This window comes from Polyodon spathula, chromosome 24 (assembly GCF_017654505.1).
Source record: "Polyodon spathula isolate WHYD16114869_AA chromosome 24, ASM1765450v1, whole genome shotgun sequence".
Classification (NCBI taxonomy): Eukaryota; Metazoa; Chordata; class Actinopteri; order Acipenseriformes; family Polyodontidae; genus Polyodon; species Polyodon spathula.
The window spans coordinates 19,459,241-19,487,199 of record NC_054557.1 but is presented as its reverse complement, the minus strand read 5'-3'; the positions used below and the strand labels follow the sequence as shown (position 1 = coordinate 19,487,199).

At 46.2% G+C, this 27,959-nt stretch overlaps 1 protein-coding gene across 3 annotated transcripts; it reads right to left on the bottom strand.

Annotated features, from left to right (window-relative positions):
* Positions 1–781: 781 nt before the first annotated feature.
* On the bottom strand, positions 782–26,652 carry LOC121298859 (ETS domain-containing transcription factor ERF-like). Of its 3 annotated transcripts, XM_041226117.1 has the most exons (5): positions 26,116–26,652; positions 8,259–8,496; positions 4,771–4,886; positions 2,120–3,725; positions 782–1,975 (listed from the first exon to the last, which is right to left on the bottom strand). In XM_041226117.1, the coding sequence occupies exons 1-5, from the start codon at positions 26,135–26,137 to the stop codon at positions 1,762–1,764; spliced, it is 2,196 nt and encodes a 731-aa protein (XP_041082051.1). In that variant the 5' UTR covers positions 26,138–26,652; the 3' UTR covers positions 782–1,761. The 3 variants fall into 3 exon arrangements, with proteins under 3 accessions (XP_041082051.1, XP_041082049.1, XP_041082050.1); XM_041226115.1 differs by having other exon boundaries at positions 782–3,725; XM_041226116.1 differs by having other exon boundaries at positions 782–3,725; positions 8,259–8,478.
* Between the last annotated feature and the right edge of the window lie 1,307 nt (positions 26,653–27,959).

Here is a 27,959-nt window from a genome sequence, read left to right as displayed (position 1 = left end):
GTATAGAAACCCTCTGAGTTGATAAGGCAGCAATCAGTTACATTACACACAATTCACGTGTGTGTGTAGAATCAGTTCTCTTTTTCTTAAAAGAATCAGTCGTAGGGGGGGGTGGGGGGGGCTTGGAGGGGGGAGGGATTTACTAGTAAATAAATGAACTAGGTCCAACATATAAGTGGTAAAAATTAACACATTTCAACATATATAAATATATATATATAATATACACACACACACACACACACACACACACACACATTATATATATATATATATATATATATATATATTTTTTTTTAAATGTACTTCAATTATTATTTTTTTTTTATTCTGTCTAAAATCTTTTTTTTTGTTATTATAAAAAACAAGGCAAGAAGGTAGTAGTTCAGCAGAGAAAGAAAGAATGCGCCCCAAACGAAGTCACCCCCATTTCCTCAGCTGCGTGTCGCAGATTCATCCCTCTGCGCTGGTTTGGAGGCTCTGGGAGCAGGGAGCGCTTCAGAAGCTGGTTTCACTGGATTTGATCGTGATCTCAGAATGCAGTGGAGAAATAAAAAGGCAGAGTCCTGGCTCAGGGTGTATTACTGTAATATATATATATCCCCCCCCCCCTTGAGTCATTGTGTATAACTGTACCATGTTGAGTCTCCTATCCATCTGATGTGGATCTATTTTATAAAACACGTGTGCTTATTCGTATCATTATTTTTAAGTTATGGCAGGGCAACTTCTTGAACTTTCACGCAAATCCTTTTAAAATTAAAAAAAACAAACAAAGTCAAATTTTAAGAATGCGTGTGACCAAAGGAGAGATTTATTGATCTGTCTGGAGAGCTAGTAAGAGAGCCTGCGATTGCCAGGAGATGTCCTGCAAGGCCACATTCATTCAAAAAACCAAAAACCCACCAGACCACTGCAACCAGTCACCAGTCTGAACTCCGCAGGCACGCCAGCAGAGCATCGCTTTAGCATATATATATAAGAGAGAAAGAGAGAGAGAGAGAGACAGAGTGCGAGCGCTACAGATACAGAGATATAGACACCTTGAATAAGCACAGCTAATGCTTTGTCCATTTATTTGTGACCAGCGCCAAATTCAGACTGGACTAACCCCCTCCACACCTATATATAAAAATCTACAAAAAACACAGAAAAATCCTCAATTCAAGTCTGTTTAATTGTTGATTTGTGGAGGAGTGGAGGGGGTGGTGACTAATTGAAATGCCAGTTTTAAAAGTAAATTTGATAAAAGCTCTTTGGCAAACCTCTCTCTCAAACGCCGTCGATGGTTGGAAACGGGCTTCAATAGAGTTAGACTTTTTTTAATCTGACAAATTTTTTTTTGTCTTTTTAAAATGTCATCTCCTACTACCTGCTTCAGCAGACGCTGGATAAATTATCTTTGCGTTACAGCAAACTTAGAAAATGTGAGGCAGAGGGGAGAAAAATCCTTGATGGCTTGAGAGAGAATAAGGTGTGTGCGAGACAGTGTCAGTGTGTGTGTGTGTGCACGTGTCCATGTTTTGACAGATTCCCTCAATCCACAAAACCCAGGGCAGGTTTTAAAGCTGCAGCCTGTGCTCTGGAAACCAAAACAGCAAAATATTAAACCCCGGTCTCAAACCAAACCCTGGGGAGGGGGGTGGCGAGACTGACTAAAAACCTCTGGAACCAAAGCTGTACAACACTGTTGAGGAGAACGCAGAGTCCACACCAGCACACATGGCAGAGAAGGGGAGGGGAGGTTGTCTGTCTGCAGGATCAGCACTCCTTGTTCTCCAGAGAGAGCTGGGCTGTGGCTCTGTGCAGCTCGGTACTCACTCTGCGTGTGGCGACACTGTTCTCCGGTGGGTCAGGGCTGCTGCTATTGTGGATCTCAATCTTCCCCTTGTCCTCTCTGCTCCTGCTGCCTTCCTCCTCGTGATCCATCATCGCTGGCAGTGGCATCACTTTCCCAGCGCTGCTGCTGCTGCTGCTCCCTCGCTCCCCCTCTCCCAGAGGCGACTCCTGCTTCTGCTCCTCACCCCTCACTTTTTTGTCGTCGGACTCCTCGGAGCTCGCTTCCATCCTCTGGTCCTCGCTCCAGCGTCTCTTGAAGCGCAGTTTGAGAGGGATGCACTTGCTGCTGCTGCTGCTGCTGCTGCCCCCGACGACTCCTCCTCCGCCCGTTCCCACTCCAATTCCCGGGCTGGAAGGAACACTGCCGCTCCTCTCCGATCCCGAAACCCCTCCCGCGGCCCCGTTACCAAATCCAGGCTGCGATTCCAAATCCAGGGGCTCTGGTTTGGGGGAGACTGGGAAAGCAGCGGGGCCAGCGAGGGCAGAGGAGGGAGCGTGGCTCCCGGTCCGCGATGAAGCCGAGGGGGATGCCAGGGCAGAGGCAGCCCCTCTCCGGCTGCTGGCTCCTGCTTGCTGCTGGTACTGCTGCAGGTGTCGGCTGTGAGTTTGATGGTAGTGTTGGTGGGGGCTGTGATGGGCAGTGAACTGGTAGCCATCCAGCAAGCCGCCCCCGCTGGGGGTGTGAGGAGAGGGGGCCGCGGGGGTCTTGAAGACATCCTCGTCCAGATAGTCCTCTTCATCCCCGAAATCCTCTTCCTCCCCCTCTCTGGAGAAGCTCTCGTCCTCGCTGATACCCTCCACCTCCACCTCCTCCGACTCGGACTCGGAGATGGGCTCCACTTTGATCTGGGGAACCCCCGGACCGGCTGAAGAATGACAATTAGATGCAGTGGAGGTGGAGGAGGAGGAGGAGGAGGAGGCGGCGGCGTTACTCCCTGCAAAGGATGAAGTCAGGGTACCGGAAGCCGAGGAGCCGAAAGAGGATGAGGGAACCCCACCGGGAGCGGCGCCGGCACCGTTCAAAGCCCGCTCTCTGTGCTTCTTACCCAGCGGCGGAGGCTGGAGCTTGAACTTGAAGGAGGACAAGTGATCCTCTCCCGAGGGCTGCTGCTGCTGCGGGGGGGCTGGGTGGTGCTGCAGGTGGTGAGCGGAAGGCGGGGGTGGTAGAGGGTGCTGGGAGGAGGAGGAGGAGGAGGAGGAGGAGTGGTTGCTATGCAGGTTTGCGTGCAGCGGATGCCCCTTGTCCAGCCTCTGCGGCTGGGGCACTATGATGTTGGGGTAGTGCATGAAGGCCCTGGGGGAGAGATGGTAGTTGTAGACGCTCTGAGTGTGAGCCTGCAGGTAGCGCTTCATGTCCTCGCTGTTGAAGGAGAAGTGGCTGCTGTACATGGGGCTGAGCGTGGGGGAAGGTGTGTAGTTCAGGTGGCCGGGAGTCATGGGCAGGGCCGGGGACAGCTGGGGACCCATCATGGACCCTCCGGGGCCCGGGAGGGGGGACACGGGGAAGGGGCTGAGGGGGTCCACCCTGTGCGGCCGGCCGTGTGGGTAGACCCTGAAGAGGGAGTCGTGGGACAGGCGCGGGTGGAGGGAAGGGGGGAGCCCGCGGAAGCCGCCAGGCACCGGCAGTTCTCTGGGGACCCCCCCCCTCTCTTCCCCTCCCCCTCCCCCTCCCCCTCCCCCTCCGATTCCCTCCTCGATCTCCGAGTTGACGGAGGTGCCATCGCTGCAGTCGCTCACCGATCCTCGAGCCATGCGCCGCGCCACGGCGGAGAACACGTTGGGGCTGCGCAGGTCCTCGTTCGGGGAGAGCACGTCCGAGGGGGTGGACGGGAACCGGAAGTGGGGACCCCCTGTGGGAACTGGAGGGGCGCTTTGAGGGACCCCGCCTAGAGAGAGTGAGCGAGAGAGAGATGTTCAGGGCTAACCCAGACAGGCACTGAATCACAACAGGACACTGCATCTCCAGCCAAGCCCCACCCCTTGTTCACTGTATTTTTCACATACCTCTTCATACACGTGCATACTGATAAATCCTCTCCCAATCACTCGTTTTATCACCAAACTCCTCAATAATGCGATCCAAGTCATTATTTTATTACTATAACATCTCAAAGCTCTGCAAGTGTCTGCAGTATTCTTTGAGCGCTGGAAGCAGCTATCTCCTTTGTTATGACTGTGTTCTCTGTAGTGAATGCGGCTATGAGATACGTCTTTCCCTCTTCGGTTTCACTCAGCTCCTATCGGCCATTAAAAGGTTTTCTCTGCTTTTTCCAGAATAAAAACGACTAGAGATCTGCGCTTGACGTCTTTTGGATGATGTGGGACAGGGTCCTATGTCGGAATGGAAAGTGAAAATTGTAATGTGACCTGGTCCCACACAGGACCGCAAAGGGTTAAGCCAGGGGGTCCAACCTGTTCAGCTGCATTCGGCACCGAGGCTAATTATCGGTATTTCTTAATTGATTTGTGCTTCACATCACTATCAGGGTCTAGTGCTGTATATTAAAGACATTTCAGAGGGCTGGATCCCATCAATATCAGGGTCTAGTGCTTTATATTAAAGACATTTCAGAGGGCTGGATCTCATCAATATCAGGGTCTAGTGCTGTATATTATAAAGACATTTCAGAGGGCTGGATCTCATCAATATCAGGGTCTAGTGCTGTATATTAAAGCCATTTCAGAGGGCTGGATCTCATCAGTATCACGGTCTGTTGAAATGCTAGTTATTTATGCAATGCTTCATCTCATGACTCAGTGTTGGTGAACGGCTGAACTGTGAAGTGGAGGAGGGTTGGATTTGTAACCTTGAGGTTACTGATCACCCCCCCCCCCCCCACCCTCCCCACCCCCCCACTGGTCAGACTGACAGGGTTCCTCTCCAAGTCCTGTCCCCCTCCGCCCGGAGAGCGTGCGTGTGTCAGCGCTTACCTCCAGGTCCCATGTCAATGAAGGGGTAGTTGACCAGAACCAGCTTGTTGAAGTTGAACTTGTAAGTGAATCGCTTGCCTTTGGTCTTGTGAAGAATACGCTTGTTGTAGTAATACCTGCAGAGGAGGAGAAAAAGACTTTGAGACAATGCTTGTACAACTGCTTTCATTTAAAAGCCGATTTTAAATTGCCTTGGATCTGAAGTGACGCGTCCGCGCTGCGGCACTGCGAGAGGCTCCGTTTTCACAGAATGCTGCATCGTTGCGATTTTGATCAACACTGTGGGAAGAGATTGATTTTACTCTGACCCAGTTCTGTAGCCTCGGGTCAGTCTGCTAGCGATATGAAACTAAATACATGTAACCTGACAGTTTGAAAATATTTGCTTACATGTAAATATAATAAGTTAGCCACGGTCTTCAGAAGATTTATTCTTCATGCACTGTGTTTTGATACCGCACTCTGGTAGACAAGATTAAATGGATCAATTATTACTATTATTAAATCTATCAAAGCCCACAGGTGTGATTAATTAAAGCCGCTGGTTGAAATCATATTTCCTGCAAGATTATAAAATGAGGGGGGTGCTCTGTTTACAATAATGTTCTTAAAACCATGTTGAGAGGGGGAAGTGCAATTCAGACAGTGTCTTTACACAGAGACGCACAGCGAGACAGAGTCACAGTGAGACACAGACACACACAGCAAGACGCACAGCGAGACACAAACACACACAGGGAAGAAAACAGCACCTATTCCTGAGCGGCACAACATGAAATTTAACAGAAAAAAATAAATATATGTTTTTTATATATTTTGTAGGCTTTTGTAGGCTAGCAGGCAGAGGGAAGAGGGGCAAGCATTTACACGAAAAAAAGAATGAAAGAAAGAATACTACCCTCAAAGCACAGTCTGTTACAAAAACTAGCAAAAAAAAATAAAATAATAAATCACAACACTGTTAAGGCTCAAGTTTCATTTGAACCCTTTCAAGTCCTGGCAGGAACGACCAGTGTGGTTTAGAGTTCAAGTTTTTCTTTTCCTCAAAAAACAAAAAACAAAAACAGCCTTTAAAAAAAAAAAAACACACACACACACTTGAAGTCGGCAAGAAAGGTGTCATCGAATTTCACCCCCAAAAAAACAGCAGACACAACTTTAACCAAAGTGGCTCTTTGCTTTAACAGCAGCAGGTTTGATTACAGGCTGGATCCTCCAAACGCGAGACACAGCACAGAGACAGACAGACAACAGGTCCACACCTGGCTTGCGCGCTTGCCGTCAGAGTGTGGACCGAACGGGGAACCCGAGGCCCCTCTGTACAGTAGTGGTGGGGGGGGGGGGGGGGGGGGGGGGGGGGTTACATTTAAATCAATGCTGTCATCACTGACCAATCAGGGCACTGCTACTGTATCCAGGGGTGTGAAGGCTTTATAGCAGAGAAACAGGGTCTGTATAGTAACAGCAGGGATGGAAGGAAGGTAGGAAAACCTGGAGTGGGTTAAAGTGCTGTGCAATAGGAGTCTTACTGCCATCCCTGCAGTTACATGCTGAGAGGCGGCACTGTCTGCTGTCTGAATACAGCTGCCAAGACACGCAGAACACATGCACGAACACGCACACACACACAGTGCAGCAGGGAGACTAACACTCCACATTCTTCTGCAACAAGATTTTTTTTTTTTTTTTTGCCAAGTCAAGACTTGTCTCAGCCTGTAATGAATCGAAAAAGAGAGAGAAGCACTGTGCAAGAGTTAATAAATAAATAAATAAAAACACACAGAACTTGCTCGGTGACTTGATGACAAGTTTTCGGAAGGACATCGAAAAAAAAAAGGAAAAAACAAAAACGAACATGCACCACCCAGACGGGCTCCAGGTGTGATTAAATCACTCAGACATCACCTGAAACTCTGCCAAGTGCGCCGAGAGAAACCACGAGCAGCCTGCCAGGGGCGCCGTCTGGGCTTGGAGTCACCGCGAGAGGAATATGACTCCACCGAGAAACACGACCAAAACTATCGCCTCTTATGCAGATGTCGCCTGCTGTGTGCTCACAGGACCTGCACCGTATAACACTGATATAAAACCCTGTACAGAACTACAGCAGCTACCCAACATGGTGTGTATATAAAGTGCTGATCTAGTGTGCTGGCATTGCCTGCTGTGTGCTGGGCAGAGCCTCGCTGTGCTGTGCTGTACACAGGGCAATGCTGGCGGGACCGCACTATATAACACCGATATAAAACCCTGTACAGAACTACAGCAGCTACCCAACATGGTGTCTATATAAAGTGCTGATCCAGTGTGCTGGCATTGCCTGCTGTGTGCTGGGCAGAGCCTCGCTGTGCTGTGCTGTACACAGGGCAATGCTGGCGGGACCGCACTATATAACACCGATATAAAACCCTGTACAGAACTACAGCAGCTACCCAACATGGTGTCTATATAAAGTGCTGATCCAGTGCGCTGGCATTGCCTGCTGTGTGCTGGGCAGAGCCTCGCTGTGCTGTACACAGGGCAATGCTGACCGCACTGTGTGACACCAGTTATAAAAGCTTTTTTTTTTTTTTTTTTGCTTTTCGTTTCTCCTGCTGCAGTGGTTTGAACAGTAGTGCAGTTGTGGCGAGGTCTTGTTGAAGCGTGACGCAAATCTGAGTCGTGTTTAACCCCTGCCACGCCAGGCCAGGTCCCTGACAGGCCCCTTTTGTGGCTTGTTTACAAACACAGCGTCTATGCAGATGAGAGGGGGGCTGGCCGAATCTCATTGTCAGGCTGGGACAGAGAGAAGGCTCTTTACTGGAGAACAGAGCAGCTTCTGATAGCGGGGAGAGGGGCGAGAGGAGAGGAGGAGGGGGGCGAGAGGAGGGGGCACTTCACGGTTCAACTCTCTCCAGAGCACTCCATGGAAAACAGCAGAGAGCGTGAGGGCAGCCAGACACACACTGACACAGACAAGCGCTCCTGAAGCAACTTCACCCAGTGGGGTAGCTGCTGTACTTCTGTACAGGGTTTTATACCAGTGTTACAGTGCGGTCCTGCCAGCATTGCCCTGTGTACAGCACAGCACAGCGAGGCTCTGCCCAGCACACAGCAGGCACTGCCAGCACACTAGATCAGCACTTTATATAGACACCATGTTGGGTAGCTGCTGTAGTTCTGTACAGGGTTTTATATCAGTGTTATACAGAGCGGTCCCGCCAGCATTGCCCTGTGTACAGCACAGCACAGCGAGGCTCTGCCCAGCACACAGCCTACTGAAATGAACAGCAGAGTTATCATCACCCCTGCACAAAACACGTCATGTAAGTGTTTCTACATAGAGTTTACCTGTAGGGTTATGTAACATCACACAGTCCACTGAAATGAACAGGAGGGCTAGAATTGCCACTGTGCAATATTTCTGAATGGAGGGTCTGGGTGTGTGCGTCTTAACCGAGCGTGTCGTAGTTCAAGTGTGTGTGTGTGCGCGCGTGCGCGCCTCTCACCTGAGCGCCCGGCTGAGCTTGTCGTAGTTCATCTGGGGTTTGCACTTCCTGGCGCCCCAGAGCCGCGCCACCTCGTCCGGGTCCTTGATGACGAACTCCCCGTAGTCCCCCTGCCACGCGATGATGTCGTGGCACTCCTCCTTGCGCAGCAGCTCCAGGATGAAGTGCCACAGCTGGATCTGCCGCGAGCCCGGGCTCGACTCCGGCTTGTACGCCCAGTCTGGGAAGGCAAGCCCAGCTGTCAGAGGAGGAGCGCACAGAGAGAGAGACAAATATTCGAATCAATCTGCCACAATAGAACAAGGGGGAGGGTTAGGGGTTAAGGGGGTTTGTGACAAATCTCATGATTGGCAGACATTTAAAGTGCGGCACACAGAACAAACACACACACACACACACACAAACTAGTGCCAACGCAATAAATAAATAAATGCACAAAAAACAAAGAGGAAAAACATTTGTCAGTTTCAATCTGCTTATTTAAAAAACAGACAGACACAGAGAGAGAGAGAGAGAGAGAGAGAGAGAGAGAGAGAGAGAGAGAGAGAGAGAGAGAGAGAGAACACAACACTTAGTCACAGAAACAAACTTGTTCCATTGCCCACTTTACTGGTGTTAAACCTTCCTCCTCCTCCTCCTCCTCACACAGATCACCTTTTCCACAGCTGAACTGAACCACACTGACAAAGCGAGTGGAAACAGTCCCACCTGGTTCAGCGGCCGACGCACAGAATGACACACACAAAAAAAAAAAAAAACTTAACGCAACACTGAATTGAACACAAAGAAACTTGAATAAATTCAACAGTAAACGTTTGAGACTTGCTTGTGCACTCCAAGTCACACAACAACACCGTGCATTAGTCTAGACTTCACACAGCGTTGCATAACTGCGCTGCACACGGGCGCAAGGACTCTGCCCTGCCGCGGACAGAGGTACAGCGCAGTACCGCAGGGTAGACTATCCACAGCGTGGCAGCGCTCTCAGCTCAGAAACAAGCCAAAAATAAAAACATAATGTTCTGACTTTTAGATAAAAGTTATTGAGATAGTCGACAACTAGAAGTAGTATCTGGTTGGGCAGTAATCTCGATTTTTAAGATCCATATTTATAATCTTGCAAAAAAAAAAATAATAATTGAAATTCACGACAGGCTTCTCTTATAGACTGATCTTCTTTTTCTGTAGTTACAAAAAGAAGCTTAATTGTTTGTACATTCTCAACGTAAAAGGTAGGTTTGCATCGCCCTTAACATTAAACTGGCCCCTACAGATCACGTAGCCTTGAGACACATTACGAATTCAAGGTACAGTTACAGTCTGGCTGGCTGGACCTGCTTGGCTTTGCGAAGGTTGAAGCACTGCAGAACTCTTATACCAGGCTATTTGTAAATGACCTCATATACAAATGAATACTTTGTTTTGTAGCTGCAGTGTTAGATCTCATAAATGTTTGAACTTCACGGTTCCTGAAGTGAGCGCAGAGATGCTGAAAGATCATTTGCTTATTTAGCTCCTAGGTCTTGGAACGACGTATGATCTAAACGCAAGCTGGAGCCCTGATTAACGCAGGAGAGTTTAAGAGTAAAGCTGCACCACAACCGGCTTGTTTTAAGCAGTGCAGTAGAGTTGTCACTGTTTGATTGCTGGCTGTTTCACTTACTGGTTGTGTTATTATGACTTGTGTATTTGTGATTTTGTACCGTGTTTTATTGTGTTGCTGCTGCCGTTCTTGGCTAGGTCACGCTCGTAAAAGATTTTAATCTCAACCTGCTTACCTAGTAAAATAAAGGGTTAACAAATGAATGTATTCAGTGGTCTGAAGTTTTTTTTTTTTTTTTTTTTTTTAACCCCTTTTCAGACCACTCAAACTGGCTTCATTTTTATAAAGATCAGGAATCAACGACCCTACTTGACCTCATTGCGACCCCCCCCCCCCCCCTCCCTCTCCCTCTCCCTCTCCGTTTACCCTCCCCAGGGGTGACTGAGAATCTCCATTACAGCTCCTAAACACACTAATCAAAGCTCATCCATAATTTAGGAGAGAGAGTGGTGGCTAATGTCTGCCCGGGGAGAAGGGGGGGGGTGGGGATGAGGTCATCACTCCACTACCGCCCAGGACACAAAAACACCACTGACTCCACACAGATTGATACAGCTTTAAAACAGAGATTATTATTCACTGCAGGATCAAAACACGCCGATTGAGAGAGAGAACCGTGACCAGAGTCCAAGTGAGCCTCTACAGACCCGCCCCGGCTCACAATTACACACTCAAACCTGACATTACCACTAAAGCAATGCGGATCGCTCCTGGAACCGTCGGAGAGCGGCACGTTCTATAGAACAGAGCGCCCCTGGAACCTTCAGAGCGGCACGTTCTATAGAACAGAGCGCCCCTGGAACCCTCAGAGAGCGGCGCGTTCTATAGAACAGAGCGCCCCTGGAACCCTCAGAGAGCGGCGCGTTCTATAGAACAGAGCGCCCCTGGAACCCTCAGAGCGGCGCGTTCTATAGAACAGAGCGCCCCTGGAACCCTCAGAGAGCGGCGCGTTCTATAGAACAGAGCGCCCCTGGAACCCTCAGAGAGCGGCGCGTTCTATAGAACAGAGCGCCCCTGGAACCCTCGGAGAGCGGCACGTTCTATAGAACAGAGCGCCCCTGGAACCCTCAGAGAGCGGCACGTTCTATAGAACAGAGCGCCCCTGGAACCCTCGGAGAGCGGCGCGTTCTATAGAACAGAGCGCCCCTGGAACCCTCAGAGCGGCGCGTTCTATAGAACAGAGCGCCCCTGGAACCCTCGGAGAGCGGCACGTTCTATAGAACAGAGCGCCCCTGGAACCCTCAGAGCGGCGCGTTCTATAGAACAGAGCGCCCCTGGAACCCTCGGAGAGCGGCACGTTCTATAGAACAGAGCGCCCCTGGAACCCTCGGAGAGCGGCACGTTCTATAGAACAGAGCCCCTGGAACCCTCGGAGAGCAGCGTGTCTTTGCTTCACCACCCTGCTGGCGCGTCGGACTCTCCATTCTCCAGATCTGCAGTCGCGCAAAGCTGTGTTCATGCATTCTTATTAGAGAGATTTATTTTTGTTACAACTGAAAAAAAAAAATGCTGAATTTGCTGAAAATGTTAACCTGAACCAAGTACAAGCGCGCACACACACACACACACACCACACACACACACACACACACACACACACACAATTCCAGGACATCTGATCTCCGAGGTCTCACAGAAGAGAAGCTCTGATTCAATAAAATATTCATCACTTTTAAAATCACCACCTCAGACATCTCCATCTCCATCTTGAAAGAGCTTTACCCCCCAGCCCAGCCCAGCCCAGCACCCCCCTCAACTCTCCCCGCGCACCCCAGTGCAGTGCAGCGCCCCCCGCAGAGCCAGACACACACAGGGAAGGAGTATCAATTCCCCACAAAGCTCAAACAGACAGGGATGTGTTTCCAAACCCTTCACTACAGTCTTATTAAATAATACACCTCCTATTTAAAAAAAAAAACTAAAACCAAAAAATAAATAAAAGAAACATATATTTAAAACTTGAAGTCCACTTAAGTACCCTTGGCTAAATAAAAATAAACAGAACAGTTCATTCAGGAATCACAGTTATTAAAGTCTCTAAAATATCAACTCTCATTCCTTTTAAAGAATTTAGGAATTGGTTTTAAGTAATTGAACATTTAAATTTAATCAAAATAAACAAATACAGGAATTGCATCAGGACCCCTTTCTTGAGAAAGAGCCTGCAGCCTTGGAGAGACAGAAATAACCATGAAGAGACACAAGAGCCATTGTTCAGAGAGGAGAGGAGTGGAGTGGAGACGAGAGAGAGAGAGAGAGGAGGGGAGAGGAGAGAGAGAGATTTCAATGAAGTTGCCAGCTCCGACACACAGCACCAGAAACAATAACAGAAACACGAGCTGGAGTGCGTGAGCCAGTGCGAAGCACGTGCAGGGTGAAAAACTACTCTGTGCGTTCTGCCAAAAAAAAAAAAGAAATAAAGAATTTCATTTTGCTTTTAGTGCCAAACGTTAAGCCTTTGTCACTGAGACTGTGCCTTGCAAACATGTGCCACCTAGCCCTGGTCTGGAGCATTCACATGAACCTGCTAGCGCCACCTAGCCTTGGTCTAGAGCATTCACATGATCCCGCTAGCGCCACCTAGCCCCCCAGGTCTCCAGAGGAATGTACAAGGCTGGTCTAGCGTGTTCACATTATTTCACACCAAAGTGTTTAAGGATAGCTACAGCTCGGTGGGTCCGCAGGTGGAGAATGCAGTAACTTCATTAACTCTTCATTAGAAAGGTGAGGAGACACTCCTATACCCCTCCCCTCAAGCTGGCGTTTACCCTCATTAGCGCGGTTCACCGCTGCCCCCTAATGAGTCATTAGCAGGCCACTCGATAGCTCAAGCCTTCCCTGAGAGACTAGCTGCCACAACACCACAGAGAGGAGCCACGAGTGCCTTCCAAACAAACACAGGCACTGAAAACACAGCAGCGTCCCAGAACACTTAAAAATAACCCTCACTGTGCTGTGCTGTACACAGGGCAATGCTGGCGGGACCGCACTGTATAACACTGATATAAAACCCTGTACAGAACTACAGCACCTACCCAACATGGTGTCTATATAAAGTGCTGATCTAGTGTGCTGGCATTGCCTGCTGTGTGCTGGGCAGAGCCTCGCTGTGCTGTGCTGTACACAGGGCAATGCTGGCAGGACCGCACTGTATAACACTGATATAAAACCCTGTACAGAACTACAGCAGCTACCCAACATGGTGTCTATATAAAGTGCTGATCTAGTGTGCTGGCAGTGCCTGCTGTGTGCTGGGCAGAGCCTCGCTGTGCTGTGCTGTACACAGGGCAATGCTGGCGGGACCGCACTGTATAACACTGATATAAAACCCTGTACAGAACTACAGCAGCTACCTAGTACAGCAGGACTAATCACACGTGTGTAACACGCTGCAGAATGATCCAAGGGGGGTGGAGGGGTCTATTCAGCATGCCGGGGGTTAAGAGCACAGATTTCAGAGAAGGGGGGAGGGGGGGGCGGGGGCTTCCTGGAGTTTTTGGCTAAACCAGTCAGAGCAGGAAGTCGCTATTGTTTTACAAAAACCACTTCCCAGTGACAGCACTTCCTGTCTGCCAGCGAGCAATTTGTTATACACAGAGAGAGAGAGAGACAGACAGACAGAGACGTACGGACAGACACAGGAGAGAGACACGTAGGGACAGAGATGGAGAGATACTGTAGGTCTTCATTTGTACAAATGTACAGAAAAGCATTCAAACCTCCTTTAGAAGCAGAAGCACACACAGTGACACACGCACACAGTGACACGCACACAGCGATACAGGTCCTCTTCATTACAGTCTCCCACTTTCACACACACTCTCCTGTACAGTACACCAGGCACATTCTAATAACACTCATCTATTGAGCTGCAGCATTTCATTATTTCCCTACACTCTTTCACACAACTCCTGCGTAGAAAAGCATTCACAGACACACAGATACAGGCACGTTCACACACACACACACACAGGTGTACGTCAGCGCTGACTCAGCGAGCGTGTCATCACACGCCTGCTGGCCTTCACAACACGCCACCCCCCCCCGACAAACACACACTTCCTCTGCCTCTCTCCATCTCTCCATCTCTGTCTCTTAGCAACCGATATACTTCAGAACTAAAAATAAAAACAAAAAAAAAGACAGGATCAGAGGAGCTGGAGAAAAATTAAACAATAACGAATCCTTTAAAACCAGGAGAAAGAAAGAAATGCAACAGGTACAGCCCTCTGTATAGAAGCTACTGAATCACGCGGCTGCCCGAGTATCCCATGACAACAGAGAGTTAAAACACAGCTGAGCATCCCACTGTCCCGTTACAAGCAGAGCGCTGCAGCGGCTTCTTAAAATGCTTCAATCATTTCTATAACTGACTTTTTGTAGGGTTGCTGGTTCACGCAGCTACTGGACCTTCAAGAGGAATGGCCTCGCCAAGTTTCAGCGTTTTTTATGTTGGGGGTGGGGGTGGGGACGGTCAAAACATTTTTTAATAATTAAACATCCACAGCCCTGCGGGGGGGGGGGGGGGGGGTCCAGCCAATTCCTCCCTGCCTGGGTGTGATCAGCTCAGTGAGACTACAGAAGAGTGCTGATAAGCCCACCCAGTGCAGGTCACCTTACCTGGCTGCAGAATCGCTTATCAGGACAGCATCGCTGACAAACAGAAACTGCGCGAGATCCACTCTCAACCACTTCCAACTGCCTGCCGTGAACCAGGGGTGCAAAAAAGTTAAAAATGAGACTCCTGTTGCACAGCAGTGTCATCCACTCCAGGTTTTATTAGCAGCTCTGTGAGGCACAGTGTAGAGGAGAGCTCAGGTGTGTCTTACTAAACCCAGGAACGGATCAAGCTGCTGTGCAACGCAGCGGCAGCCTTGCTGTCAGACTGTCCGGGTCTGTGAAGCTCAATATGGATTAAAAGGTCGATTTCCAGCCCTCTGTACAGACCCCTCATGTCAACACTCGAGTCGGGACGTGGAGGAACAGGACAGCTTTCAATGGGAGGAAATTTCCAGCATCGAATTCTGCCGATGTGCTTCAAGCGACACCAGACACCGCGCGGTGGAAACAGACTGCGCCCTCCCCCATCAATCTCTCCCTCCTTCCCTTCTTTATTTAGCCAGAAGAAGATGGGGGGTGGAAAGAGATAGTCAGGACTTCCGAAGTCCGAGAAGAGGAGAGGGAGGGTCTGTCTGGTTCGTTACTGTTTTGTTATTTTTTGAAGCAGATGTTATCTGACGCACAGTGAGAACGCACTGCAAAGTAATTTTGATACTGCGGGACTTGACTGCAAAAAGGAACAGAAAAAAATTCATCCTCAACTCTGACAATAATAATAATAATATTTTATTATTATTATTATTATTATTATAATAATAATAACAACAACAACAACCAGCATCTGAAACACCTAACCTTAGAGTTTTTGCAAAGCCCCAGCGCTTTTTCCCTGGCACGGCTCTGACACTAACAGAGTTCTCAGCAAAGAGAAACCCAATCTCATGCCAGGCAGCACAGCGACCCTGTGACCTGGAAACAGTATAAATATCACAGCGCATCGCTCGAATAGCTGAACCAAAACACCCTGACACACACGCCTCCCTCTCTCCTCAGACCCATCCCTCAAAGCGGATTGCCTCCTGTCTGTTGCTTATCTGCAGGCCAGGGTCACAGAGCCCTGGGGGTTTCAGCACTGGTTCGTTTGTAGTCAGTTTCAGTCGTGTTCAGTTACAACTAGGATGCAGCAATTAGAATTAAAAAACAGTCCTCAAAGTGGTTGAAAATACAAAGAGTAATAAAAATCAACTGGATGACAAAATAAAATCGGTAACCACACTAGAATACTCCAACGACAAACTGCGCAGGTGTGCCCAAACTGAACTACAATTACAACCCATTATGAATTGCACCCGGTCAGCTTGCACGGAAATGTTCAAAACGGGATTACCAACGGAAAATGACTCCTGTTCTCTTAGCCCCAATAACCTGCATTATTGCACGGGCGTTGAATTAAAAGGAACTGCAACTGGAATTAGAATTCCTGTTTTTTTAATTCTAATTCTATCTGCTCCCATTACACTTCGCTGACAGAAACTCCCCTCCATCACACACGGGTGCACAAATAACTGTGTGTGTGAGTTTTATATTGCAACATTTTTGTATATACATTTATTTTCTGTAAATCATTTGGTAGGATGTTTATTTATGTATTTATTTTCTAATTGCTTTGGCAATACTTCTGCTGCAGATAAAGCATCAGAGAGAGAGAGAGAGAGAGAGTGAGTGTCCCCAACACGCTGTTTATTTCAGCACTCCAGATCAGAAAGGGAATTCATATTCCCAGCTGGAGAGAATAATCCGCGGTTTGGAGTTACATAAAAGGGCTGCAGATGATGTAACCTCCACAGAACGAGGGACCAGCAGAGGAGCAACAACAACCACACACACACAAACACACACCAGCGCCGCGGGACGGAGAACATGGGCTCACATCTGCACAGCCTCAACCAGGGAGGAGGGGCGCACACACAGCCTCAACCAGGGAGGATCGGAGCACAAACACAGCCTCACCCAGGGAGGAGAGGAGCTCAAACACAGCCTCAACCAGGGAGGAGAGGAGCACAAACACAGCCTCAACCAGGGAGGAGAGGAGCTCACCAACACAGCCTCAACCAGGGAGGAGAGGAGCGGAGCGCACCAACACAGCCTCAACCAGGGAGGAGAGGAGCTCAAACACAGCCTCAACCAGGGAGGAGCGGAGCTCAAACACAGCCTCAACCAGGAAGGAGCGGAGCGGAGCGCACCAACACAGCCTCAACCAGGGAGAAGAGGAGCTCAAACACAGCCTCAACCAGGCAGGAGAGGAGCGAGAGGCTTGCTAGGATTACCGGTCATTCTTGACTTGCTGGACAGACCAATAACATGCTTCAAAGAGGTTTAGGGATGGGTTTCTCGGGTCAACCCGTCTATATAAATTAACATTTTAATATATATATATAATATATAATTATATATATTATATATATATATATATATATATATATATATATATATATATATATATATATATATATATATATGTATATATATTAAAATATATATTTATTTACACTAAAGAAACTTTTTTTTGAACGAAACGTCGAAATTATGCAGAAAGCTCTTTTGTAAGCATTTTAAATCAGTTCATAAAATCACACCGGGCTCTCGTACAATGAGAATTACAGAGGGATGGTTTGCAGAGACAGCCGTTACAATCACGATGCTAATTACAGTTAATGATGCTGCAGAAAAAAAAAAAAAAAATCACACCCCACTACAAAAGCAACAAACTACACGCGAGCAGAGGCACACAACTACACACCAGCAGAGGCAACAAACAACTAAACTGAAGCTGCCGTTTGCAGGTCAAATAAAATTGGCTTGAGAACGAAAGCAGATGACCCATCAAAAGGTCTCTAAAACATCAATTCCAGTTCCTTTAAAAGGACTGGGAAGTGAAACCAGCCAAGACTGTCTGCGAGGCTGGTTTCATCGATATCCTGAATGGTGTCAAACAAAAGCGAGCGAGTGGTAGTGCGCTCGAGAAATAAAAACAATACTAGCCAGAGCAGCAGTGCTGATCTGTGGTCCGCGGGCCAGCGGCAGTCCGTGGAAAGCTTACATCATAACGAAAAGGCAGCAGAAGCACAGTTTACAGATGCCATTGCAAACCCAAAATCAGAGACCTTAACAAAACAACAACGGGAGGCTATGTCTTTTACGTTTTTGCACCTCTTCTTGCTCCTCTTAGAGGGTGTGAGGGTTTTTGGTGGTGGGGGGGGGTCTGACTATTTTAATTATAGGCGCTGATGTATAGAGGAAAGTTTGTTTTTTTTTGAGGGTTTTTTTGTCAACCGCAGGTTGTCAAAAAACAAAAAAAAAAAAAAAAAAAAAAAAAAAAAAAACACACATTACAGAAACACATTGGCCTTTTTAAATGCTTGCACCTACAGGCTCCCGTTGCAGTCTGTCGGCTCAGTTTACAGAGAGTATGAGGCGAGCAGCGTGGAGGCTAACATAACAATGAGCAGCCCAGAATTACACACACAAGCAGCATGGAATCAGGGTTTGTTTTCCACCTCTCTGTAAATTCACGTTACAACAAAGTCAACTAAAACTCCAATTTAAAATAAGTTTGCTCACAGAAACAGACCCGCCCATCGCACTGCAGAGAAAAGATAAGCCTACAGTTCTTAGCATCATGCAGATTTTTGTTTTAATATAAAATAAACTATGATGATATTATAATGTTTATTTTTATATAGCACCTTTCACAGCAGACCACCATCACAAAGCGCTTTACAGAGGCAGGCTGTGAACTGCGCGTTATGTGCAAAGTCACTTGCGATAGGACATTGATTTAACGGAACACAAGGAGGTGAAGTGACTCGCTCAGGGTCACACACAGTGAGTCAGTTCGTGGCAGAGGTGGGATTTGAACCCGTGACCTTCTAGATACAAGCCCTGGACTTTAATCACTGGACCACACGGCCTCCAGTCTAGGGCAGGCTTAAGGCACAGAGACCCTCCAGTACTGCTGGATGCTGACGGGAAGCTGTGAACGCTACTCAGTGAAGTCTTAGCAGCAGCCCAGACTGTGCAGTCATGTGTTTTTCTTTTTTCCCGGCAGTGTTTGATATGGAAACTATGCAACAGGCAACCTCAGAGAGTGCCAGCACAGAGGGAGCGACATGACTGCAGCCCTGCCAGCACTGAGGCACGCCTCGCTGGCACACTCACACACGTATAGGACAGTACTGTCATCAGATACAACACACACAAAAAAAAAAAAGGAGGGGAAAGGGGAGAAAAAAAACGACGACACAAAAGGAGAGAATGAAGAGACAGAAAAAAAAGAGCAGGTTAAACTCGTTTTAACACTGCACAACTGTATAGATGTCTATTGGAAAGAGAACTCCACTCTCCACACTGCAGAGCTGTATAGAGGTCTATAGGAAAGAGAGCTCCACTCAACACTGCAGACCACTGTAACAGTACAGGAAATCTTAGCCAGGGTGTATGTGTGCCCCCACCCCCGGCAGTGCTGTAAAATGCTCCATAACAAAAGGGGAGAGTGGGCCCTCCCCACCAAAACCTGTGTCATTACATCACACAGTCCCAGGTTTTCAGCACCTGTAATTACACAGCATGATAATCCCCTTTTAACTACAGCACACTGCAGTGAAAGAGTCCTGAAACATCCTCCCTCCGTCCCTCCCTCCCTCCCTCCATACCTCAGCTTGAAACTCACACAGCCCTGCACCCAGTCCCGGGGCTCCAGAAATACCTTCACAAAATCAAGTACATTCTTGAAAACGATCGCAAGGTCTTGAGGTTAAATAAAATCGTTTAAAAACTGTTATATGAAAACGTGGTATTCTTAAAATCACTAGATACAAAATAAATTTAAAACATGAAAATAAAATCGGCCTAATTATCCGATTAATTAGACACATTTAAATTCTCTCTCAGGCCTTAACATGTTTCACAGGTGGTGTAGCTTCAACCAAGCGCTTTTGTTTTTCAAATCAAATGTAAACTATGACTTCCACTTATTCAGAAGGATAATGTTTTATGTATTTGTGATATTAAATCATATTAGCAACAGAGCAAACAGACACAAACATCTGTGTGCCACTTATAAGGAGTCCACAGGTTTTCTGACCAGGAGAGCAAGTTAGGAAATGCCTAGGAAATTAACAGAATAGTTTAGGGTTGTTTTTTTTTTTTGCTATGTGGTTGGAAAACTATTTAAAGAAAACGTTTTGCAAATAAATTATTAAATATACTGGAAAAAACTACGGCGCTTGCAATACGTTGCCAACACTGCTACACAATACTGAAGTGAGAGAGAGAGAGAGAGAGAGAGAGAGAGAGAGAGAGAGAGAGAGAGAGAGAGAGAGAGAGAGAGAGAGGACAGGTCACACAGACGAAACGGGGCAAGTTTAAACAGCGAAAGAAAACAAAACTTCAAAAAGATCCAACAAATTCCTGCCGAGTGAGAAGGGAGGAGAGAGAGAGAGAGAGAGAGAGAGAAATCATACACACACGGAGCGAGAAAGAGAGGGAGAGAAAGAGAGATGAAGACACGGGAAAGAGAGAAAGAGGGAGAGAGAAAGAAAGATAAAGATAGCACACACGGGAAAGAGAGAGAAAGAGGGAGGGAAAGAGATAAAGATATGTACACAGGAGAGAAAGAGGGAGACAAATCACACACGGAGCGAGAAAGAGAGGGAGGGAAAGAGATAGATACACACGGGAGAGAAAGAGGGAGAGAGAGAAAGCGATACATACAGGAGAGAGAGAAAGAGATAAAGACATGCACACACAGGAAAGAGAAAGAAAGACAGAAAGAGAAAAAAGAAAGAAACACACACAGAGAAAGATAGAGAGACGGGGCGGTGGGGGGAGGGGGGGGGAGGAAGCTCACAGTTAAGGTGGCGCCACGTGGATATCCCACACCAACAAAAACAAAGTGTCCTGTGTTCAAGCGGTTTAAGGAGGAGGGGAAGGGGGCGACACGACTTTTAAAAAAAATCTGTATTTATTTTAAATCAGAATATGTACCGATAAGACAAAAAAAAGGGAGAGTTTATACCCTTAATTTAAACCACGCTCGAGCCAAGCGAGTTAGCGCCATTTGCTGGCCCGGGTGTCGGAATCTTGACAGAGCTCGACATTCCAGCACCAACGGTCAAGTCTCGTGCCTCACTCGGATTTGAAAATATTTAAATAAAAACAGCCGTTAAACGGTAACGGAAAACTAAAACAACACACACCGTGCGGGTTTAACAGCTCTCAGCTGCGACGATGTTAGCCTACACAACACAGACTCAACTTCTTGGAAAGTGAGTGTTTTGGAATTTCTAATGCTCGACAATATCCATCTTCTACTGTCTTTTTTTTTTTTGGTGTAATTTATTAGTTGATATAAACGTGTGTATATATTTTCTACTGGTAGTAGACGATTATTAAGAGTTTCATTCACTATCAGCTATTGAAGTTAGTGTGTGAGGCGCTGGTTATTTTAATAAGCTGTCCTTTGTAATGGTTTTGGTTCGCTGTCTCGTTAATATTTGAATAGGCGGTGGTTCACGTTGTACTTTCAGTGAAGCGAAGGTATACAGACAACAACTGTGTTTATGAGATGGTCTGCTTACGCCGCTACGTTTTTATACACACTGGCAGTAATGTACATAAAAGGAAATTAATACAACGGACACCTTTTTTGAACAACTGTCGGTGCTAGTACTGGTGTGTTATTAAAAACAAAACCACGTAGAAAATAAATAAATACATACCACATTGTTGTCTCGCCGGTATGTAACAGTTTGATCAAATCACAGGGCGACAGCCATTAATAATGAAGTGCTTATTTTAATTAACAAACTTGATTATCTTTACAACGCAACAGTGGTCTGTACTTGGAAGAAACACACACGTAACTTCTAGCAAAGTAAAACAAAAAAAAAAAGATACGATTGTTGATTTACATTGAATGCTGCTTATCTGATCAGGCTAGACTAGTTAATGAGATTGTTTGGCAGTCTATTTGCACCCACTCCCGCAGTAAATACCGCTTCTCCTCGCAAAATAGTTTGGAAAACAAAACCGTGCTCTTAAATTATATGCATTTCATACGACAACCGCTCCCACCGACTATAGAAATAAAGCCGTCCGCACGTAGGCATTAGCAGCGAATTTACCTTCAATTAATCTTATTAAATGACCCGACAAAAACTCATCGGTATGTCAACATGCTTCATTCAAATTAGCAACATGTTCCAGGTATGACAAGAAACGGTCTCCTCACTCCCTTTACAGGACATATTTATCAAGGCTGTGCGTGTCTGTAGTTGTCATATTCACATGGCTAACTAGATGCATTTCAATACAATACTTTTTTTTTTTTTTTTTTTTTTTAGTAATAAAAGCGCCCTCGCTGTATCTTCGCCCGGTCGACCTTAAAACCACGTTGTTTTTTTTTTTCCCCGAAACAAAAAAGTTTCTTTTTGAATTGTGCGAGTGTTTCAAACTCGACAAGGGGGGAGGGGGCAAAAAAAAAAAAAGAGTTTATTATTGAAATACATCGCGACATTAAAACAAAGTCACGATTCGGGGGTACTGCTGTGTTTTAAACACACTACATATCTGACTACGCGAGAGGTGTTTAAACCTCATGCTGCCAGACTGTTCAAACGTGAAAATTGCGACGCTGGTGAAAGGTCATTAAACTGCAAAAACTCGGCCTTGTGGTTTGAAAAATAAAAATCCAGACACGCCGTTCTTTCAGCTGACAGCACGATCAGCAACCCCAATACGAGATTCCTGTACAACAGAGGACTTCACACAAACCCAGCAACCCCAATACGAGATTCCTGTACAACAGAGGACTTCACACAAACCCAGCAACCCCAATACGAGATTCCTGTACAACACAGGACTTCACACAAACCCCAGCAACCCCAATACGAGATTCCTGTACAACAGAGGACTTCACACAAACCCCAGCAACCCCAATACGAGATTCCTGTACAACAGAGGACTTCACACAAACCCAGCAACCCCAATACGAGATTCCTGTACAACACAGGACTTCACACAAACCCAGCAACCCCAATACGAGATTCCTGTACAACAGAGGACTTCACACAAACCCCAGCAACCCCAATACGAGATTCCTGTACAACAGAGGACTTCACACAAACCCCAGCAACCCCAATACGAGATTCCTGTACAACACAGGACTTCACACAAACCCAGCAACCCCAATACGAGATTCCTGTACAACAGAGGACTTCACACAAACCCAGCAACCCCAATACGAGATTCCTGTACAACAGAGGACTTCACACAAACCCAGCAACCCCAATACGAGATTCCTGTACAACAGAGGACTTCACACAAACCCAGCAACCCCAATACGAGATTCCTGTACAACAGAGGACTTCACACAAACCCAGCAACCCCAATACGAGATTCCTGTACAACAGAGGACTTCACACAAACCCAGCAACCCCAATACGAGATTCCTGTACAACACAGGACTTCACACAAACCCAGCAACCCCAATACGAGATTCCTGTACAACAGAGGACTTCACACAAACCCAGCAACCCCAATACGAGATTCCTGTACAACAGAGGACTTCACACAAACCCAGCAACCCCAATACGAGATTCCTGTACAACAGAGGACTTCACACAAACCCAGCAACCCCAATACGAGATTCCTGTACAACAGAGGACTTCACACAAACCCAGCAACCCCAATACGAGATTCCTGTACAACACAGGACTTCACACAAACCCAGCAACCCCAATACGAGATTCCTGTACAACAGAGGACTTCACACAAACCCAGCAACCCCAATACGAGATTCCTGTACAACAGAGGACTTCACACAAACCCCAGCAACCCCAATACGAGATTCCTGTACAACACAGGACTTCACACAAACCCAGCAACCCCAATACGAGATTCCTGTACAACAGAGGACTTCACACAAACCCAGCAACCCCAATACGAGATTCCTGTACAACAGAGGACTTCACACAAACCCAGCAACCCCAATACGAGATTCCTGTACAACAGAGGACTTCACACAAACCCAGCAACCCCAATACGAGATTCCTGTACAACAGAGGACTTCACACAAACCCAGCAACCCCAATACGAGATTCCTGTACAACAGAGGACTTCACACAAACCCCAGCAACCCCAATACGAGATTCCTGTACAACACAGGACTTCACACAAACCCCAGCAACCCCAATACGAGATTCCTGTACAACACAGGACTTCACACAAACCCAGCAACCCCAATACGAGATTCCTGTACAACAGAGGACTTCACACAAACCCCAGCAACCCCAATACGAGATTCCTGTACAACAGAGGACTTCACACAAACCCCAGCAACCCCAATACGAGATTCCTGTACAACACAGGACTTCACACAAACCCAGCAACCCCAATACGAGATTCCTGTACAACAGAGGACTTCACACAAACCCCAGCAACCCCAATACGAGATTCCTGTACAACAGAGGACTTCACACAAACTCCTTTTAAAACATTCAAGTACACATTTGGAAAATGTTTCATACATACAAGTCGATTAAAAATAACACCATAGAAATGAACACGCACTGTAGTCGAAGGTATATTTATATAGATAGTTTTATTTGACATTTGTATGTTTGGGAGCTTGTAAATCACATGGAGTACAAACTGAGGAGACGATTTCGCTTGTATAAATACCTTTTTCATTTGAAGAGGGGCGGCGAAGAAAAGACGACCAACGTCACTGATCTTAAAATCTGATAATTTACCAGACGTGTGGGTTTCATACAAAAAAAAAAAAAAATCAAATAAATTCCGTGTGGGAAAGAAATGGCGCCTACAGTGTGGAAAAGAATAATTGAAAAAAAACAAAGCAAAATGCAACGAGTAATTGTATTTATTTATATAAAGTGTTTTAACCCTCCTCCTCTTCTCTCAATTAGAGTAATCAGCAGACGGCTGAACTCTGCAGCCAGGCACCGCTTGGTGCGCTTGCAAATCAAATCAACAGGTTATCTACCGCGGATAAGACTGTGTCGCGATCAATAATATCCAGCGTCTTAAACGCTTTCTAAATGAACACTGCTGGGGCGAGAGTTCAAAACTTAGTCACGGCACCCTCCCCTCTCTCGCCCCCGGCGCGCTCCTCTCAGGAGGTGTTTTTAAAGCTTTCCAAAGCGCTACATGGTTTACTGTGTTTAAACTCACACAGCTACGTGTAGCACTGAACTTTATAGTGCATATGACAAGATGCAATTGAAAGTGTATTGATTACATCTGTAGAGATTTAAACAATATGTACTATCCATTAGACATTACCCTGTCAAGCACTCAGTTCCCTGTGTGTGTGTGTGTGTATAAATTAGCCCATACAATATTATGTTTTATAGGACATCGTGTTCTTTAAGTAAAACGACACCAACACAGGACTGTGGCATGTTTTAAACACATACCATTCCACTGTCATAACTATCTATCCATTATTATCGGTACACAGACTAACACACTAATACGTGTATTTACAATAAACACATTAGCGCATCCGACTCCATTCCTACCTTGCATTATTAAACAACCACCTCTACCCCCTCTCCTCAGCCAGAAGAAATACAATTAAAATAAAGTTTAGATATTGGTAACGGCCCGTCTTTCAATATATGTACCTCCGATATTAAATCCAGCACGGACACTATTAGAGTCGAATAGGACTCGCATCTCTCTCTCTCACACACACACACACACACACACACACACAGACAAGCGGACGTCTAACTTCCGGAAATGCCTTCTTACTGTATTTAGTAAACTGAAAAGAAACAGTCACGATTGAAAAACTTTGCAACGCCAGAAAATACAAACAAAATACCAAACCCTTGCTTGTGTTATGTATTAACTTTTATAATCCGCCCCCCGTTAAAAAAAATAATAATAATAAATACACAATTACAGCAGATTAAGATAAATGTAAAAAAAATAAGACAACGTTACACTGAAGTTAGAAAGGCCTTTGCCGGTTTCGTCTAAAAGTTAAATATAATTTTAAAAATCACGCAGAGAAAAGGCAATGAAAGCATTCAACAGGTCATATCATTCCCCGAATCAATGACCTCGGTCTACTAGTCGCTTACTCATTTAGAAATACACCAGCTGATCGGTTTAAAACAACACATATACATTCGCACCGGGGTTTCTATTCCGGCTTTGCCAACAAAAATCGAAGTAAAATAAAACGAACAAACAAACTCCATATTTGTTTCCACCAAAAATGCAGCCGCACTCGAACCCTAAACGCGATCTCTCCCTAATACAAAACAGCCGGACATAAAACTATTCTCTCCACCCCACAAAACCAACACCGTAACGAAACGAAAGCGTTACTCCCAGCATTTGGGCAGAATTCAATCATGTTTCATGCAGCTTCCCCTTCCGAAAATTGACCCCAGTTCCACAGACGACTCAAAACAGCTTAGAACACCACCACAAATAAATAAAACTACACGAACACAAGCCCGGCTCAAATAAGACTTTACAGCTACTCTCCAGTCAGACACGAACGAAAGCGCTCGACACACACAACGCCACCACAAGAGGTTTGCTTTTAACTGAAACAACAACAACAACAACAATAATCATTACACATTGTCCGCATACCTGTTTCGCCGGGGGTTTTCATGACTGTATGATTGGGATGGGAATTCGAGTCCCTCTGTTTTTTCTTCTTGGCTATTTCTTCCTCTCCTTTTCCTTTCTGTGTGTGTGCGAGTACAGAGAGCGAGTGCCACTGGAAACTTTTCCCCCTCCTCCTCTCTCTCTCTCTCTCTCTCTCTCTCTTTCTCTTTCTTTCAGTCACTCCTCTCGGTGTGGCTCGCTTGCTCTGCCCTCTCCCTCCTTCGGTGCAGAAGCGGTACTGCGATGGGTGTCTTAAAAAAAAAAAAGTAAAATGGTGTTTGTGTTTTGGAGTTGGAGGGGTGAAGGGGAGTTAGTTTCCACTTTATCAGAACAGTCTGTTGAAATGTTGTCCAATATTTTCCACTACCCGAGCGTGCATATTGAAGAAATCCAAAGCGCGTCGGTTCTGCTGCTCGTTTCCAGTCGCACAGTACACAGCTCACTGCCTGCTGCTGCTTTTCTCACTTGTTTCTCTGTTTCTGTTTCTCTCTCTCTCTCTCCTTTTTTTTTTTTTTATTTTTTCTCCCCTCCTCCTCCTCCTCCCTTTCCCTTTGCTCTCCTCGCGCCGTGGTTTAATATTTCACTCCATGGGCCGCCCACGCGAGTCCCGCCCACCGCTAGCGTTCTCTGGCGTCACTGCAGCACGCGGCGTTGTCATGGAGACACAGCGGCGCCACACGAGCAAAGCCATCAGACGTCCCCGCCTCTTTCCCAGTGGACACCACGCAACGTAGTCGGCGTGAAGAGCGGCGTTACCTCTACGCACTCTGCTCGCTCATTACTTTAGCGATTTCACTTTTTATTGGTTTTTAAAAATAAAATAATCATTAAAAATATTCTGTACATAGCATTAATATATTTATTAAAAGCAAACACACCAATAGTTTCTTATACATTTGTGTTAAAAACAGGATTATTGTTAACTGTCTTTAAAATTTAATCACGTATTACTGCTTATGAAATCTAGTGAGGGTTTTGTTAACGACCATCAGTTGGGTTGTCCTGTAGTCGAATTGATTAATGTTTTCTTGGGACACTCGATACCTACTGAACAGGATGTGCGCCACCCCGCCGTTACATAATCATTTCTCAAGATTCAAACCGTGTGTATGCTTTAGTCATTTCAGTATTAACAAATTACTCGAATATACCTTTTGTTCTTTTTTCCTCTGCTCCCAATAAATCGAGTTTTTTTTTGTTTGTTTGTTTGTTTTGAATGTCTGGCAGCTAAATAAATAGTAGTTTGTGTTTTTGACTGCTTGATTTGTATCTGGGTCAAGCTAGTCTGGCTGTTTTATGTTTTACTGTTGAGTAAAGAAAACAAGGAATTTTGAGCTTTGATCGAGGTTTGTGTGTGTTTTTTTTTTCCTTCCGTTGTATGTTGTTGACAAATTCTACCATTTATATATTTAAAAATAAAAGTATTATAATAGTTACCAAAAATTACTTATTTTCCCTCTTTCTCCCTCCGTCACTCCCTCCGTCCCTCTCCCCCTGTGTGTCTCAAGCTGTGCTCAGGGTGCACAGTGCTGCCATTGTGCGAACTACAGACTCAACATGAGAGAGAGAAAATAAGGGGAAGGGACAGAGATAGACACACACATCAGTGCTCTATTCAATAATATAGAATGTTGAATACAAACTATAGAACACGGGACATAGAAAACTAACTCTAAGGAAGTTCTCCCTCTGTCTATCTCGCTCCCTCTTTCACCTTTCCTCTCATCACTTTCTCCCTCTGACCTCTCTTTTCCTCTTTGTTTTTCCCCAATTCCTCCTTCTTCCTCCTCTCTCTCTCTCTCTCTCTCTCTCTCTTTCTCAATAGC